Source organism: Tetrahymena thermophila, assembly GCF_000189635.1.
Source record: "Tetrahymena thermophila SB210 genomic scaffold scf_8253817, whole genome shotgun sequence".
Taxonomy (NCBI): Eukaryota; Ciliophora; class Oligohymenophorea; order Hymenostomatida; family Tetrahymenidae; genus Tetrahymena; species Tetrahymena thermophila.
This window is the reverse complement of record NW_002475927.1, coordinates 104,752-120,074: the sequence shown is the minus strand read 5'-3', so window position 1 is coordinate 120,074 and position 15,323 is coordinate 104,752. Positions and strand designations below refer to the sequence as shown.

Genomic DNA, 15,323 nt, shown 5'->3' with positions numbered 1-15,323 from the left:
TCAAATATTATTTATTTATTAATTAATTATCATTTTAGCTTGTATATCGTGTAAAGTATATGAGAAATCAAAATTATCCCTACTGAGCTAGCTAAAGGTACATTCTCAAACACAGAAAGTATAGAGAACACTATTAATAAAGTTAAAGTCAATTGATTTATTTTCGTAAAAGCTTAAATTGAAGTAATCAGTTTTTCTTTTTTAAACATCAATTTCTGAAGTTATAATCTTAAAGTGTTGTATTTAAATTTAACAATATTTTTGTAGTTTTCTTTCATAGCTTATAATTCTATTAAGATTTTATTACATTGATTTATTAAATCTTCTTCTTTAGAATCATTATCGTTTTCTAGGCCATCTTTAAAGGCAATAACGAAATCTTCATATTTATCATAAATAAAATTTATACTTTATTTATCTTATATTTTTTTATCATTAGCTTGGAGCCTATTGAATAAATAAATAAAATAATTAATTAATTAATTAATGGCAAAATAAAAATAATAATTTAAGTAATTTATTGAATAATGAAACAGGTGATTTACTCCTCAACAAAATCAGATGTAATTTCTTCTATTTTAGCTTTCATTAGTTTCTTAACTTCTTTTAAGCAAACTTCTTTAGATTTTTTTATCAACTCATTAGAATTATTTTTTGGTAACTTAAAATTATCTAAAGTTAATTAAAATAATTAATTTTTTAAATAAATAAGTAAATTTTACCTTTTAAATATTCATAAATTTTCTTTTCCTAATCATCAATAATTTTGTTTTTAATACCTTTGAATTTCACCCAAAAGTCTTGGTCTTTGTTTGTAAATAAATCAGAAATATCAGTCTTTAATCTTGTAATAATTTTCTGTTTAACAAAGTCTTATACTTCCAATGATGCCCTCTTTTCTAATACCTGAAATTAAAGAAATTTAGATAGCAATTAAACTTATGATAAATATATTAAGTTTACTGTTGTAATAAGTTCTATAATCTATATTTCTATCTGCTCGTATTCAGTTATTTAGCCTAGCTCTTCTTTTGATTTTTAATCTAATGTATCAAACATTTTTGTTTTAATTTCGATCTTCACTTAATTTTTAGTTTTCTCTAATATTTCAAATAATTTATATTCTTAAATTTCAGAGCTTGATGATTAGTTCTGTCTAATTGAATTTCTTCCTCTTTCTATTGATTTTTGTTTGATATTTGGAGATTAAGAATATGCTAATTTGTTAGGTATTTTTTAACTTTTTTCTATTTGAAAATATTGGCCACTTCCTTTGAAGTTTTTCTATTTTGAAAACAAAAGTTATGTCTAGCTTTAATTTTGAATACCTGTATTAAAAGCTTTAATTTAAGCTGGAGAATTCAAAGCCTCACTTTTTATATTTTCATTACTTTAATTAGAGTTATTTTAGTTTACTTCTGTTGAACTCTCAAGCTTATTAGCTTCTGTTTAATCATTACTTTAATATGTTTCACTTCCTACTCTTTTTAATATCAGTTTTTAATCTAACTCATCTTCACTGTCTTGCTCTGAAGACTTTTCTTTTATTTACTTTATTTATCCTATTGGTTCCTCTACTATACTAACATCTAATAATCCAAATGTTTAGTTATGTAAATCTACTGAGCTTTTGTTTGAGTTCTGTCTTTATAGTCCAATCAAGTCTTAACTAAATGAAATATCATTTATTTTCTATTATATTTCATTATTCTCATTATTTGAGAACTCAATCTAAGAAAAGTTTAAATCTGAAGAAACTTTTTATGAAGCAAATTTGGAAATGTTAATACTTTAATTAGGATTTGAATTAGATAAAGATTCCCTTTACTACTATGATTGTTAAAATTTAAACTAAGGTGATGATTGTGATTAGCTTAAATCAATTTATTAGTTTTAATTTGGCTATTATTCTGTTTATTGGGTTTCTGGTTTTTACTAAGGTTTCTGGTTTGATTATTAAATCTACTTTTATAATAGCTACTGTTTTTCTTGATTTTATATTTCTGTGAGTTTCTTTTAAAATATTTCATTAAGATTACTTTTTATGTAGTTCAATTAGAAATTAAATAGCTTAAAAATCTATTTTTAAATCTCTTAGTTTATTTACTCCTTAACATAATTTTCATCTAAAACTTGAAGAAACCCTTTCAAAAACACACTTGATACCTTCCATTTTTCTGAAATTTTCCTATATTCTTCCTTTTAAATATTAAAATCATGTATCATTCCTTCCATACATTAAATATGCAATTGTTTAGACCATTGCTACATTTCTTTAACTAACATATCCCATTGTTCTTCGTAATGACTTCCAACAATAATTTATTTAAGCTAAAATAGACTATTTTTATTCTAATTTAAATAATAAATTATTATAAACTTTAATTAATGAATTAATTTACCTAATTTAAAAGGAGATTATCCCATATGATAGAAAATAAAGTATTTATTTTTTGAATTGGAATAGGTATCATTTAATATTTCTCTAACTCTTGTATCTTTAAGACTAATGACTCTTAAATGTCTTTAGACTCTTGCTGTTTTAAACATCTTTAAATTACATTACCCTTATTTCTATTAACTTAATAAATAAGCTGATTTTCTTGCTCATCTATATTATCTTTTTTGTCTAATTCCTTAATATCTTAGTCTAAAGGATAAATATAGTTTATTTCTTTTTTAACATAAGGATTTTCTCTTTCTTTCAAGTTTTTGCTAATGTAGCTTTCCAAGCTTTGATAACTATCTTGCATAGTAAAATCTAAGTTTATCAAGACATCACTGCACTCAAAAATAAATTCTTCAACATAATTAAAGTCTTACTGTTATATTTAATTTAAAGATTGCAACAGCGGCTTTTGGTAAGGCACACATACTGAAAAATAAATAGAAAAGATGTGAATTTGCAAATGAATGAAAAGTGTAAAAAATAAAAAACAATATATTACATCAATGAATTAGAAATTACTAAATAAAAAGATTAAGTTGGAATATTGATCTTTGTCAGACTTATACGCAAACACTGCCTTCTCTTATTAATAAAATTTATAAATACTTTGATAGTTATTGATGAAAAAATTATTTTGATATATTTTTTATAAATTAAAAAAATTAACATCATCAACCTTATTAATCGATTTCTTAGCTGAAATCATACCCAAAAATCTAATTGAAAATGAATTCTGTAGATGCTCTTTGCTAATAGAAAATCCCTATAACATATAAATACTAATTTTCACCATAGCTTTTTATAACCTCATCTAAGCATTGTCTATTAAGTTCTTTTTTTATGGTAATCTATTTGAGCATTTTATAAAGTTTTATCAAAAATCATAAAAAAATATATAAATGAATTCCTTTATTATATTGTAGATTTATATCTTTACTATAACATAAACCAAACCAAGTAATTACTGCTTATAATACGAATTATTATAATATAAAAATAAAATTAATTTTAAAAATTTCTTTTATAAGTAAATAATTTATTTGATACAATTATTAAAGGTTCATTTTAAAATTTATTTTATTTTATATTTTTATGTTTTTGCTAAGAAAGCAAAAAATAGTAGAAAAGTAGAATTAATTTAAATATTATTGATTGTTGAAAATTATAGTTTACTTATTACATAAAAAAAGTGAAATAATTTTAAATATTAATTTTACGTTTCTTAACAAAAAATAAAATTATCTATTAAAATATTAAATCTTTGGTATCCTACACTAAAATACAAAAATAAGGAACAAAATTTAACAATTAAATTATATTAATAAACATAATGCTTATAAATATAAATGAAAGAATGAACACTCTTAATAATGATGAGCAAAAAAATAGTATCAATAAAATTAATTAATAATAATTTATTATACTGCCAAAATTTTACATTCATTATAATTTGAATAAAAGATATTCATAAACTTGTTTGAACATTTAGTTTTTAAAATTATTGATGCAAGCATTCATTCTTTAATAAGAATGATTATAGTATTTAGTAAATCAATATCAAAATTGATTTTTATTAATAAAATATAAATAAGGAAAACAATTAAGATAATCGATCCTGTTAATTAAAACACAGAATCATTTAATTATTATTTAAATTCAAAATTCGCGCATCAAATTTAGGAAAGAGACTAAGAATAAAGGCTGCAGAAGAATACTCTTCTTTATAAAAAAGTGTTTATTAACAAAAATATCATCAGTAAATCGAATACCTTCATCTTATAACAATCTGATAGTTGAAGATTATCATATGAACTAGCTTTTTCAAAAATTTATAAATTTTAAATGTGAAATGAATGTTTTACATGGAAATCAGCCAATAACTCATTTATGTGTAGATAAAAATTGTAAATAGTCTATAGAGAATGTATCATCTTAGAATGGGAAAAAGTCTACCGGCAAAATGATGTCCTCTAATTCTATTTTATTATGCTGCAAGTGTGTTTAGAGTAGCCATTAAAACCACTAAGTGATTTCAATAGAGTAGTTTATTAAATAAGCAAAATCTGAATCTAAATCTAATATTTATGACATTAACAAACAATCTCCTAATTATAATGTTTACGAATAAAAGAAAAATAATATTTTGCAATGCTTATCAAAGATAAGCTAAAAGATATCTAATTATACTTAACTAATAAAACTAAAAGAATTAAGTGAAAGCAGTGACAAAGCTCTTAATTAACGCCTCATTACATAGAATCTTCAACAATAAGAGGTAATTTAATCATAATAAACTGCATATTAAAAATCTTAACAAAATGAGTATTTTAATATTTTAAGTGGATAGCAAAATAAAATTTAATATTATTTTTATTATAGAAACTAATTCTGATTTTAATTGTTTTAAATTTAAAGTTTATTATGTAAAGAATATTCACATTAGAGGGGAATAATTACTCAAATTAGGCTGAATTTGAAGTTTTGCTTAAAGAAGTTTAAGAAGGTTTGTAAAAGAATCAGAGTGTTATGAAGCAGTACGAAGTTACTAAGAAAGAAGAAGACATATAATTAAAAGAATTAGACTTTATTTTTGCAAAGTTAAATTAAGAAACATAGAAAATAATTCAATTGTTTGATAGAGACATTTCATATCACATTCATGTAATTTACTGTTTTTTTGATTCATTTTAAGTATGATTGATAAAATATTTAAATTTATTGCTTAATAATAAATAGCAAAAGCTGAATGAATACATTTAGTAGAGCAATAAGTAAGCTCAATAAAATAATGATAAACAATCCACAGAAAATTTAAACCAGGAAAAAAATACTAAAACATTAGATCTTAATGCATTTGATTAAATATCAAAACTTTTTTCATCTGGCGCGAAGAGTGGTAAGAATTAATAAGAATAACATTCTGAATAGGAAAATAACACATAGTAGCAGAATATAACAAAGCAGAGACTTGTAGAAATTCAAAATTTAAATCCTGCTATAAATAACAACTCCACTCCTACAGCATCAAAATAAAATTTTAATTAAAATAATAGTGGTGGTTTTTCTAATTTAAAGCTTGGTAATTTAAGCACAGCTCAAACAAACTCATATGTTTATAGCGACTAAAAGTTAAAAAGTGATAATTTGAATAATAAATCAGCTGCAAACAGTGCAATAAAAGGATATAGTATTCTTTCTGCAGTGAAATGCTAAACTCCTTAATCAGTAGCTAATGAAAATGATTCTGCCTCGATAAATTCTTATAAGAAAAAAGAAGCTCCTCCAGCTTTTAGTTCAGTATTTCCTTAATCATCAAGTTCTAAAAAAATATCCCCTCAAGAAAAAAGAGTTTTTATATAAACAACAAATTAAACAAGCAATATTGTTTTTGTAACAAACAGCTAAAATGTTCCAGCCAATAAAAATGAAGATTTGGAAAACCAAAAAAGTAAGATATAGATGAAATTTTAAACAGATAGTTTAAATTTTGATAATTTTACGCCTAAATTATCAGAGAATAGTAGCAAAATTAAAAATATTGGTGGTAATTTATCCCCAATTAGCAAGCCTTAAAATGCTGAAGATGAGTTACACTAAACAGCAAAAGAAATAATTTAAGAAAATAATATTGAATGGCTTGATAACGAAGATTACGATCTGATTGATAGAGGATAGTTTTTAGCAAAAGAAAGGAGATAAATTGGATAAGAAGATTTTAATTTAAAAAAATTGGGCTAATAAGATGATGAAGAAGAAGATGATGATAATGTCACATTGTATGATAATGAAGATTATGACAGTAACGATTTTCTGGAAAAAGATGAAGATCTAATTTAGTTTGGAGAAGAAATTTATGAATAAGATAAAGAGAATAACAACTAGTAAAGCTTCTATAGATAGAATTATAATAAATGTGGTTAAAATTTAAACTTAAATGGATTTTAATCTTCTGCATAAAAAAGTTTTTAAACACTTCAAAACGAAGGACAGTCCCAAATACAGTAAACTTATGGTTAAGAAGTAGATAGAAAAAAAGAAAAAAGATTAAGAAAAAGGCTTTCAAAAAAATTGAAAAAACTTAGGTAATAGCATGATTTAATTGAGTAAGAGCAGATGTAACTTAAGCTAAAGTAAGTTGAAGAAGAAAAAAAGTTAAGTATGATAAAGCTTAATGATGTAAATCCTGATCAAAGTAGTAGTGTAAAGCAATTCTAATACTCAAGCTGCAACCCTGCAAATAAAAAAGGTCAATTCAAAGGAACAAATTCATAATTATAAAACTCTGCTGAGAAAGGTAAACAATAGCAGTTATCAGACACAAAGTTTAACAAAGAATCTAATTTTCAGAATCTGCTAAGCTAAATGAAAAGCAATTAATAATAGAATCTAAATAAGCAAAGTAGTAATATAAATTAACCAAATCTGTTGAAAGACTCTTTAGGGTACAACTAGAAAACAGGTATCTATTCATCTAAAATTTTAAATACAGCTATTTCACCTAATAAATAAGAAGCTGTTTAACAATTTGAAAGGGACCAGTCTCCTGATCTTCAGCATTTTTCAAATGGAATCACAATTAATCAGACTAAAAAGAAATTAAAAACAAACTAAATTTATGAAGGTGCTTATACAAACTCAGAATTAAAATCTCAATAATATAATTTTAATTAAAACTAAATTGTAAAAAATAACAATTTTGGAATAAATTAAATGAAAAATAATATTCATAGCCAATTTGAATATGAATAAAAATCTTAAAATAATAATAGTAAATTTGAAGGAAGCTAAGAATCTTAGTCATTTTAGTAAAGTATGAGTGCTTTCCAATCATAAAACTCAACTTTATCAAATAAAAAAGATTTAAGCTTAATAAATTTATAAATGAAAACTAGCAATATTTAAAATAGCTAATAATAATCTTAAGTTTATAACAATTTTAACAATTAGAGACACTTTAATAATACATAATTTTAATATAATTAATATTAGAATCCAAATTTGCAACAACCTAATAATTATAATACTCTTTTGAGTGATGTTAATTTAAATAATAACAATTAACAGAGACATGGAAGATACTCAGAAAGGTTTTAATCAGAATTTTCTTAAAGTTAATTGAAAATCTAAAATAATTTCTAATCATCTTAAGACCCATTCCAAGTTCCTTAAAAACCAAATTAGTAATCAGTAATAGCTCGTCACAATTCCTTGATAAGACCATATTAATAAAATTATTAGTCAGCATATAATTAAAAGCAAAATAGCTTAGATACTTCTACACCTTTTGAAGAATAAATTAATATTAATAGCAGTAAGCAGTCCTTAAACTTTAGGAACACTAACACATCCTCAAAAAATACTAACTATTCTAACCCACATACTTTCATGCAAAATGATGAAAGAGTTTTAAATAAAAGCAAAATTCAATAACCATAATAATAAGATTGTGTTAATAATTTCAAACTATAAAGTGAAATATCTTAAGGTTTAGAGTAAATTCAATAATAAATCGAATTTAGCAACTCCCTAAGAGAGCAGCTCGAAAGAAAAATTAGAGAAGAGCAGTAGAACAGTGACAAATATTAGCAAAGTTCAAGCACAAAGCGCTTAAAATTTTAAATTATTGATGACGAACCATAAAATAGTAAACATAATAATTATTTAAAATCTTATGAAAACTAGATATACAATCCTATAGAAAGATCATATTAAATTGACAATGTCTCTTCTTTGGATGAATAAAATTAGTCCTAATATGACGATTAATCTCCATTATATTCTCCTATAGTTTAATTCAGTCCTATGGAATCTGATGAAATCTCTTGAAAAGATTATTTTTTAGAAAGTAAAAAACATTAATAATTTATTTGAAGATTTAAAAAGTAACTAAAATAGTTTTGTAAAACATTTTTAAAAAAATTACTAAATTAAATTTTATATATCATAATTGTTTATAAGAAAGTAAATAAGTAAATTTATATATCTTTTACGTATTTTAAATTTTATTTTTTTTCATTAATTAAATATGATCAATCAATTTTTTCTTAGTTAAATTAATTATTTTTTAGAATAAAAAGCTTATAATTACATAGTAGTTTTTTTGCTTAAGACTACGATTAGTCAATTTAAACTAAAATTTTATTTTTAAGTGTTGCAAATAAATTTTAAAGTATTTTCTTTTAATAAATTTTAAAATTCAAATACAAGTTTAGAATAATAGTTTGATATTCATTCTTTGATCATTTTTCACTAGTACCAATTTGAACTGAGGATTTTGGATAAGAATAATTATGCAATTACATTTTTACTAACACCAATTATTTTATTGATGATAATAACTTTTTGAATTTTTCCAAAAAAATAATCAAAAAATAGAAAAAATGATGTAAATTAATTAAATTGTAATTTCTAAACAATTTATTTTTGTAATATCTACAAAAAATATGTTTTGGCTAAATGAAGATATTTTTTACTTAATTAAATAAATCCCAAAACGATTTGTATATTATTTATATATGTATATATTATGAAATAAAAGTATATAAATAATGTAGTTTATTAATCCCTAAATAGGGTAAAGTAATTTTTATTATTATAAGTTTTGTTATTTTAATAAATATTAATTATTTTAATATTAGTTATAAAGTACCTACATACATTTTAATGTTGATCTGTTGTTAGCTCTTTTGGTGATGATAATTGATTAATAGAATTTCCTAAAGAAACTTATTTGAGCTGAAGCATCATCAAATTGAAAATCTTTGAAATTTTTGGATAATAATTGCCTAAATGATTGTTACACTTATTCTCTTAATTAATTTATGAATTTTGGTGTAATTACTCTCACTTGGCAACTCATTCAATTGAATTTTAACCAACCAATCTCATTTCGCTTTTATTATATCAGCCAGAGTGATCATAATATATTAATTAAATTTTATAAATGATACTTTAGCAAAGAAATTGTTTCTTTTTACATTTTTATTAATTCTATGAATTTCAGTTGAAAATTACATTTTTTTAAAAGACCAGCAACAAATTTTTTGTTTATTTTTGATTTATTATTATTGAATGAGTTATTAAATAATGATACAAAATTTTTTTCATTTTTTTGAGTATTAGTTTAAGGTTGTAAAAGATTCAGGGTCTTTTAACTTTTCTACTAGTATTCTTCTTATTGATAGATGAATTTTTCTGTCTTTAAGTTTATTTGATGTTAATAATTTTGGAATCGCTTCATTATTTAAATAGAATCTAGAGAGCACTCTAATTATTTTGTGATACTTTGAGGTCTTATCATCTACATTTTATTTGTTTGAAATCCATATATTTCTCAAATCAGCTATTTTCAACATCTTATTTTTGTATTATTCACAAAATTTCTTAAATTCGTCAAACTCCTTTTCTTCGAATTCAATCTAAGGTATTTTTTGTATTATTTTTATCGATTTCTTATTACACATGAAGGATATTATTTAATTTCCTAAATTTTTGATAGTATTTCTCTTAGGATTTGACTTCTTCTTTTGCTTAGAGTTGCGAGATTCCTCGTTGTAAGATGGGAAGTCTATTTTTTATTATCCTAACTTGTTAAATTAGAGCTAGTTTTATTAAATTTGTGGATATGAACTAAGCTGTTATTATTATAACTGTTAAAGGACAAGAAAATTCAATTGAGGATATTGAGTACCTTGTTCTGATTTAATATTCTATTTTATAAAATTAATTCTTATTTAATATTTATTTTACAAAAATTTAAACTAGAAATAAAAATCGCTAGAAAATGAATGGCATTCATTCATGCAGGAGTGAAAAATGAAAAGATAATTTTTACTTAAAATCTCACAAATTTATTAATTTGTCAAAATGAATATGTTGAAGGTGTCAAAAAATAGACTGTAATAGAAAAGTTTCTGAAATAAGGATATGTGTTAGTTAGTTTGTTTGTTTGGTATTCTATTTCTAGATCCAATTTTAAAATGAGTTATGATAAAAAGCAGGTGGGGTTAAAAATTTAACAAAGTGTTAGAAATTATTTAATTAGTGTGATACCTAGCCATAATTTACAACTTTGATATTAATTAACTAGGAAATAAAATTAAAATTTGGTTCACTTTTAATTAAAATTTCTGAGAAATTTTGTCTACAAAATTAATGTCTATCTAAAAGAAGTGAGTGGGGAGAGTGATAGAGTAAATAAATAAATAATTAAATATTTTGACCTTTATTTCCTATACCATTTTTACTCAAATCAATAAATAAATAATTTTGAAATTAGAATGCCAACAAGAATTATATCTTTCTATTTTATTATCAATTAAATTACCTAAATTAAAGGTGAAGTCTAAGGATAGAGAGCTAGATTAATTTATGAAGAGGAAGTAGATTACGAGATATTCGAAAAAGAATTTCTAGCAGCGGGAAGTGTTGTACAGGATAAATTTGGAGATTCAAAGCATATTGCTTTATCTTGAATACAAGCTTCTTATTTTTTGTTGAAGAAGCGCATTTCTGAAGAAACCTAATCACTTTGTAAGCCCTAGTTAGAGAGTATGCGGTTATTTCTAAAAAGAATTTCATTTTATTCTATTGTATTTCTAGGATTTAAAATCTGCTATTAATGTATTTATTATTAAGCAAGAAGCTGTTAGGCATAAAGCATATTATACATTTATTAATTTTATTACTGTTGTTATTACTATTATTATATTTATTGCTGTTATTGTTGTTATTGCTATTGTAATAAGTGCATTAAGGGCAATTATGTATTTTCTAGTAGTTGCTTATTTTTTAGCTAGATTAGTTAGCTTTATAATAGTTGTTAATTCATTTAGTCAGTATTTAAATCTTAAATTTAGAAAAGTTGATTTTATCCAAAAGATAAACCATTATCTTCCTTCTTCAACAGTGGATTAAAAGTTAAATTCTAGTTTTTATTGAGATTGTATAGGTTATTTTACTAAACTTATTAAGATTATTGTAATGAATTTTTTAATAATTAGATGTCATTTAGACTAAGATTTTATAAGTAGGGGTTAAACTAAGGCTACAAAGCTTATTGAATTTAAAATTACTATTAAGAAGTTTATGCTAAGGGTTAGGTTGATATATTGTTAATAGCCTATTATAAAAAAGAATTTTATCCCAAAAATGATTATTAAAGAGAGGAAGAAGAGGATTGTGTGGAGGAATCTTGTTATTAAAGCAAAATATTGTTTTATAATTATGAACTGGCTTATATATTCTGTAGACTTTTTGCTAGCAGGTCTGTTGCAGGTGAAAATTATGAGTGTTAGAGCATATTGATTTCCATTAATGAAGGGATACTCATTTGGTTCTTTTATTGTAAATCAGCAAATTTCAAAATAGTATAACAATTTACTCAGCTAATTTTGTAGATTTCAGAAATGAAGTTTTTCTATAACCCTTTAAATTTGTCGTAAAGCCCTAATTGGTTGAAGAATATACTTTAAATAGTTCTTTGAGGTAGCCAACAAGAAATATAAGGAGGTTGTTTGATTGAACCTGAAACAAAATAAGTGAAAAAGCAAATAAAAAGTGTTCGGTATATTCCTTTATTCAATGTGAATACGAAATAAAATGAGCTTGTTTGTTTTTTTGTGTATTTATTTAAGCAATATTTATTAGTTAATTGATTGATATTTTTAGGTTTTGATACTCAAAGATTTCTTTCTTTTTTGAGAATTTTTAGTTTTATTTAATTATTATTTATATATTTTCTTTTTTTGTAAAGAATTGTTTGTAGACTGATTTATCGATCAGATAATTGACTTTTTTTAACAAACTCTTAGCAAAGGTATTAAATATCGTAATTTTACTTTAATTAAATCCCCATAATAGTATATGTAAATATTTTGGTATCATCAATTCGAAATTATTAATCTATCATTTGTTTTTAATTTATTGTATCTATTCACCTCTTTTTACCATATAGTCTTTTTTTGTTAGCTGATTGATTTTTTTCTTTACCATTTAATTCTTTTTCTATCTGTCCATCCATCAACCTTTAAATATCTTTTTAATTCCCACCTCTTTCATTTGCCTAATTTTTTATTATTATCATTAAAAACTTACTAACTTAATTTCTTAATTGTTTTTACTTTTGGTAATTGATATTTAAATTGACCATGAATGTTAGGCTATAAAAATCAATAAATTCTTCAAATTTATAAATTTCATTTCACTACCTTCAGAATTGTATCTTCATTTACTCATAATTAAATCTTATAAAACCTCATGAAAATTTATTCTTTTACTTTAATTTACACACTTCGCTCATCAACTTACAAAAAAACTAAAAAAAAAGAAAGCTAATATTTTTAATCATACAAAAAAGAATACTTTTCACTGATAGTTGCTAAAAATTGCTGAAAATCCTTTCATGATAAAATTAAAGCTACTTATTTTTCAGAAAGAGTGTATTATTGTTGTGTGTTTATTTATGATAAAATACAGTTTTTTTACTTTTTAATTTTTTGGTACATTAATTATAAAAATACATTTAAATTTTTGCTTTTTTGTTATCAAATTTAAACTTAAAAATCTATCTTTTTTTTAAAATTCAGAAAAAGACTGAAATTCATTTATATTATTGCAAATGAAAGATAAAATTAAAAACTTCTAAGAATTCTAAAGAGCTTAGAGTGAATGAATTGTGGTAATTCCTTATTTTATTTATAGATCGCAATAAAGAAATAATGTTAGCGAAATTACAAATTATAAAACTTTAGTTCAAATTAAAGCAAGTGAAAATAAAGAAATCTTAATGAGAGCCTTTCTATGTAAAAAATATTATTATTTCACCAATTCAACAATTACAAGCGCATTTAGTAGCTATATTTAATTATAAATTGTCTTTCTTCTTCTCAGTGATAATGATTTCAGTTTAAACATTAAAAAATTAGCTGCATTTCTTTGTATAAAATATAACAAAAAATTTGGCTTACTTTAATATGAAAGGAAAGTGATATAAAAGTGAAAAACTAATAGAGGTGATAGTACTACTGTTGGCATACTTATAATAATGGGTAGTGTATTTTTTATACAAGCAATAGAGAAAATCTCGATTTTAATTTATTTAAATATCCCCCATCTATTTAAACATAAAAATCAAGTAAAAGTGTTTTTTTTCTCGAGTTTTTATTTTTTGGGTAAAAAGAAATCAATGTACCAGTTTCCATACATTAATTTAAATCTCCTTACCTTATGTTTCTGGTTCATAACAAATCTACATCAGGTTTAAAGAAACTCTGACTAATTTTTTCATACATAATATTAATTACTTTTTTATTTTCAACTTCAAGTATTAGTCATAGATTTTCCTAGACAAGCTTGAAAGAAACATATTTTTTTTCATCAATTAAAAAATTGAAATTACAACATGTTCTATTAGCCATCCTCAAATATCCTTAACTATTTTTTAACTAAATTTTAGATATTTTTGTTAAATTTTTAAAGGATATCGATTTAACCCAGACTTTACTTATATAACTGCATCTCTCATCACTTTCTGTTAATACGATCTATTAATTACTTAAATGACTTGCCAATAAACTAGAAAAAAAATTTATATTTTTGTTGTATCATCAATTACAAATCAATTAAAAAAGCATGTAAGCTAATAAATAGTAAAATTAATAATCTATGAAAAGATCATTTATATTTTTTTCATTGCGTGCAGATGAGTATTCAAATATGTGAGGTATTCTCATTTTGTTATCTGTTGTATCAGGCAGACATTAGGGTTTAAGTTTTTGGCTATATTTCAATTAATAAAGCTAAAAAAGCTAAAATCAGGTGAAAGGTAAAAAAAGATCATAAAGATTATAATTTAAATCTATAAAATTTGAATAAATATATAATTTTTATGCCAATCAAACCAAGAAATTCCATTTATTAAATTAAGATAAAAGAAAGGTGCGATTTGAACTGTTTCTTAATTTCAAAAATTTAATTAAGTATTACATTACAAAAAAAGTTCCTTTGCTAAAGGCGAAAAAATATGATACACATTTTATTTGAATACTTTTTCCCAATACAACTGTAAATTATTTAGAACCCTATAATTTAAAATTAAGAAAATATAATTAATCTTTGCTTGAAGAAACCATAGTTTGTTTGAATATAGTTTTTATTAGTCTTATTTTATCTATCTTATTTTGAAAAAAATTATTAAGCATATTAAAAAAAGTTATAAAATATGATGGTCTATAATTTGTAAGATGTAGAAGCTAATCGAGAAAGATCTATACTGGAAATCCTATTTTGAATTTATGATTAATTCCTTCTTAAAATTTTAAGTTATGCTAATAATTTCTCCATAAAGTAAGGAATATTTTTTAATTTAAAGAAAAAAGTTGATTTACCACTAGTTTTACTTCGTATTTTTAAATAAATATTTACAAATTTTAGTTCAAAATATTCTATATTATTTAAAACTATCTCTAAAGAGCCGCTAGTGTAAAATGATTTAGAAAAGGTTTGCTACAGATTATATTGAAAAATTCGTTTTGATTGTAAATAAAATAGTACCTACCTACTTATATCTTTCAACTTAATTAGATCATTTTGTTCCCAATTTTCAAAATATGCAAACTAAAAAGCAAAGACTCGAACTTAATGTAAGTTATAAACAAAAAATGTAAATTAAAATATCGACAGAAAACTAAATTATTACTGAATTTCTCAAATAGTTATTTTAAAATATGAAGATAAAAATGGAAATGATTTTTTGAATATAAAATTGTTGATTTTTTTCTGTTAAATATTTCTCTTTATGAGATATTTATTATTTATTCATTTAATCAAGGATACTTGATCAAAACATTCAGATATTACGAATAAATCAATCTAA

At 22.7% G+C, this 15,323-nt stretch overlaps 4 protein-coding genes across 4 annotated transcripts; 1 reads left to right on the top strand and 3 right to left on the bottom strand. All coding sequences in view use genetic code 6, as the record gives it.

Moving 5' to 3' along the window:
* Positions 1 to 29: 29 nt before the first annotated feature.
* Positions 30 to 3,309, bottom strand: TTHERM_00919680 (hypothetical protein; the record flags this gene model as incomplete). The annotated part of the gene is made up of 7 exons (XM_001027861.3): positions 30 to 447; positions 546 to 672; positions 723 to 906; positions 964 to 2,352; positions 2,403 to 2,822; positions 2,949 to 3,031; positions 3,126 to 3,309. 7 exons carry the CDS (start codon positions 3,307 to 3,309, stop codon positions 30 to 32), a joined length of 2,805 nt encoding a protein of 934 aa, XP_001027861.3.
* A 713-nt stretch (positions 3,310 to 4,022) lies between these two features.
* TTHERM_00919670 (hypothetical protein) lies at positions 4,023 to 8,275 on the top strand (the record flags this gene model as incomplete). Its single annotated transcript, XM_001027860.3, has 3 exons — positions 4,023 to 4,724; positions 4,865 to 5,110; positions 5,186 to 8,275. The coding sequence occupies exons 1-3, from the start codon at positions 4,257 to 4,259 to the stop codon at positions 8,273 to 8,275; spliced, it is 3,804 nt and encodes a 1,267-aa protein (XP_001027860.2). The 5' UTR covers positions 4,023 to 4,256.
* A 1,277-nt stretch (positions 8,276 to 9,552) lies between these two features.
* Positions 9,553 to 11,780, bottom strand: TTHERM_00919660 (hypothetical protein; the record flags this gene model as incomplete). Its single annotated transcript, XM_001027859.1, has 2 exons — positions 9,553 to 10,158; positions 10,776 to 11,780. 2 exons carry the CDS (start codon positions 11,778 to 11,780, stop codon positions 9,553 to 9,555), a joined length of 1,611 nt encoding a protein of 536 aa, XP_001027859.1.
* Positions 11,781 to 12,383: 603 nt separating this feature from the next.
* TTHERM_00919650 (transmembrane protein, putative) lies at positions 12,384 to 13,562 on the bottom strand (the record flags this gene model as incomplete). Its single annotated transcript, XM_001027858.1, has 3 exons — positions 12,384 to 12,609; positions 12,737 to 12,764; positions 13,289 to 13,562. 3 exons carry the CDS (start codon positions 13,560 to 13,562, stop codon positions 12,384 to 12,386), a joined length of 528 nt encoding a protein of 175 aa, XP_001027858.1.
* Positions 13,563 to 15,323: the final 1,761 nt, after the last annotated feature.